This window comes from Wasmannia auropunctata, unplaced genomic scaffold (genome assembly GCF_000956235.1).
Source record: "Wasmannia auropunctata unplaced genomic scaffold, wasmannia.A_1.0 LD269632.1, whole genome shotgun sequence".
Classification (NCBI taxonomy): domain Eukaryota; kingdom Metazoa; phylum Arthropoda; class Insecta; order Hymenoptera; family Formicidae; genus Wasmannia; species Wasmannia auropunctata.
This window is the reverse complement of record NW_012093258.1, coordinates 1-3,394: the sequence shown is the minus strand read 5'-3', so window position 1 is coordinate 3,394 and position 3,394 is coordinate 1. Positions and strand designations below refer to the sequence as shown.

The 3,394-nt window shown below is 27.8% G+C and overlaps 1 protein-coding gene across 1 annotated transcript; it reads left to right on the top strand.

Moving 5' to 3' along the window:
- Positions 1-13: 13 nt before the first annotated feature.
- LOC105462149 (cytochrome P450 4C1-like) lies at positions 14-2,377 on the top strand (the record flags this gene model as incomplete). Its single annotated transcript, XM_011708681.1, has 6 exons — positions 14-86; positions 291-397; positions 469-537; positions 699-867; positions 1,276-1,455; positions 1,534-2,377. Coding segments are annotated over 6 exons (798 nt in total), but the record flags the coding sequence as incomplete, so codon positions are not given.
- Between the last annotated feature and the right edge of the window lie 1,017 nt (positions 2,378-3,394).

Genomic DNA, 3,394 nt, shown 5'->3' with positions numbered 1-3,394 from the left:
AGACGTGTGCTTTTCTGATCGCACGAATGGTCAATACTTGAAAAACCTTGTTGAATCAAAAGGAGATGACGCAGAAGCAATTGGAAGTACGTCATGTAATCAGAAGATATTCATTAAATTCTTTTGATTTTTAATAATATAGCCTATATTTAACAATTTAAAACATAAATATAATTATAATTCTCAAAGTAATCAATATTATATAAGGAAAACACAGAAGATATGGACAATTAAAATAATATTAAAATAATACTATTAAAATACTGACATTCTTATATGTTTCAATTTAGCACAGAAAAAGCGGCTTGCAATGTTGGATCTTTTAATAGCGGCATCTCGTGAAGGTTTGATGACTGATTCAGATGTTAGGGAAGAAGTCGATACTTTTATGTTTGCGGTATATATTTGTAATTTCTCTTGATTTTTTATATAATTATTTGGTATGTATATAATACAGTATGATTATAGGGTCATGATACTACATCGATGGGTATATGCTTCATTTTGGCACTATTAGCTGAGCATAAGGACGTTCAGGTATTTATTTGCTCCATTAATTATTTCAAATAATTCCCAAAATTATTTATTAAAATTTATCAATATTAAATATTTTTAAATATCTTTTTGTGTGTGTTCTTTTTGTCTATATAAAAGCATTAAAATAACAAATGTATTTTTAATTAATATTTGTGATACAGGAATGTGTTAGGAACGAAATCGATACTGCTATGCAAGAGCATGAAGGGAAAATTACTATGAAATTATTGCAACAATTACCGTATTTAGACAGATGTATCAAAGAAGGATTACGCTTGTATCCTCCTGCATATAGTATAGCACGCACTGTTGCAGAAGACATAAAATTACGTACGTATCACATTAATTTTTTATTGTATGTTTTAAATTACTTCAGTTAGTTTAAATAAAATTTAAATAAAATTTCTTAATATATCATCAAATATTTGTATACTAAATGCCTATAAATAATGCAAGATCTCTATTTAAAAAATTTTAAAACCTTAATATTTTATTTATAATATTTATTTATATAATTTTATAAAACTTTATGTATAAAGCTACATATAATACGACATTCATATTATTTTCTAAAAATAATACTACCTAATAAATTTAAATAATTATTTCTTTTATATTTTTTATTACCCAAATTGTGTTCATCTATTGCTGCGTTGAATTAAATGGATATTTGGCTTTAAAATTGTAATAAAACTTTTAATTATTTTTAATAAATCTCATTTTATAATACGCTTTTAGAGTCACATTTAGTACCTGCTGGAACAACCGTGCAGCTTTATATTTACGGAGTTCACAGAGATCCCAATTTTTGGCCAAATCCAGAAGTGTTTGATCCAGATAGATTTTTGCCCGAGAAGATTCGAACTCGTCACCCTTATTCGTATATACCATTCAGTTCTGGACCACGTAACTGTATCGGTATGCTATAACCTCTATATACTTTGTTATATCAACAAATTGTGTTATATTATATTAATTATATTATATTAATTATAGGCCAACGATTTGCTGTGCTGGAAATGAAGGCGATGATAACCTGTCTGATACACAACTTTTACTTGGAACCTGTTGACTATTTAAAAGATCTTCAGCTGCTGATGGATACGCTACTTCGCCCTGCTCATCCAATTCGTGTAAAATTTATCCCAATTCATAAAATTAATAATGTCTCTAAATCAAATACCAATAAATTATAATCTTTATTGAAAGCAAATCTGCCATTAAGATCGAGTGATGTGATGATTCTGGATAGTTCGTCGTGTTGTATCACGTCACTTTCGGGAGTGCTTCTTACAATGGTTGACTAAGATTTCTTTTATAAAAAAATAGTAAAGATATAACTTAATTGCGTTAATAAATAATCCGCTTACACCTATATATACCTTAACTGCAATTATACTTTATTTCTTAATGTAATTTCTTGTGTAACAATTAATACGCATATATTCTATCTAAAAAAAAGGTGTGTTAAATTGACTCAAATCTATTAAAATCTTCTCAAACGTCTCGAAGTTTTTTATTGATTCTTTTCCGCGACGATGATTTGTTCTCTCGCTGCGCTAATAAGTTCGTGAGCGGTTGTCATTGTATATTTTGAGAGTTGTTTGTATTGACATTGATATAACATTATAGCAAATTGTAGTAAAAAGTGAAAAACGTTAAATACCGCGCGCGAAGCGCGCGTCTGTAATACTAGTATTTAAAAATTTTGTATGAAATGTAATTTTATGTAATGTTATGTAATGAAAATGCTTTTCCTCATGGGAAATTTTGTATATGGTTGCATCTTAGATTATATATGGCTATATGCAAAGAGAAATAAAAGTTGTATAAAAATATACACAGGGTTGGGTAAGTTAATATATTTTTTAAACTAAGTTAAGTTAAAGTTAACAGTCTAAAAATTTAATTTAGTTAAGATACAAGTTAGTGTATCCATAATAAAATTAATTGAGTTAAAAGTTAAGTTAATAAGAAAAAGTAATTGAACAGTTAAAGTTAAATTTTTATCATTTTATAATTTTGGGTTTCTAAATAAAGTATATATTTGTTATACTTATTTTTATCGAGTCATGGAAAGAGGACCGATTTCAAAAGACTTCTTCCAACGTGATTTAATGCACAGAAGGTCGAACAGTGATTCATTCCCGACTATATATTTATTATATTATTACAATTGTCTTGATGTGTGTTCTCAAATTTGAGTTTGAAGACACTAACTTTGAAATGTATTTTATTTTGGGTTTACAAGAAGCACTAAAAATGTAACTTCAAGAAAGTTAGATCAAAAGTTAATAATTACCGATAAAATGTAACTAAATTAAGTTACAAGTTAAGAGCCTAGAATGTAATTAAGTTAAGTTAAAATTACTTAATTTTTTAACTTTTTAACTTACCTTTTATCTTTTTAACTAGCCACTACTCAAATCTGCAAATATGTATATGATGGAGCGCGGAATTGATTGATGTGTGGTTGATGAAAAACTCAAATGTTTATTAAAGTCTAATTAACAATACGTAACAAGACACTGGCAATTGTGCAATAGCACACAATTAAAGATTGAATACGAGTTCTGCAGATATTACTTTAGCTGAATTTATTTCGGAGATTACAGAGACTTATGTGTATACTGCCTTGTTCCCGTTTATGCTTCTGATCCTTTATTACTGCTAAGTAAGTATGTACACTCGCTCACTAAAAGGTTGCGACACTTTTTTTTTATTGGTTTCTAATTTATATTTAATATACGTAATATATACTTTATAGATAACTAATATTTTGCAAATGCAAACCACAATGTACTATCTTTAGTCTATAAGAGGCAGTTTAACACCAATCGTGGTCCGCATTTGCAAA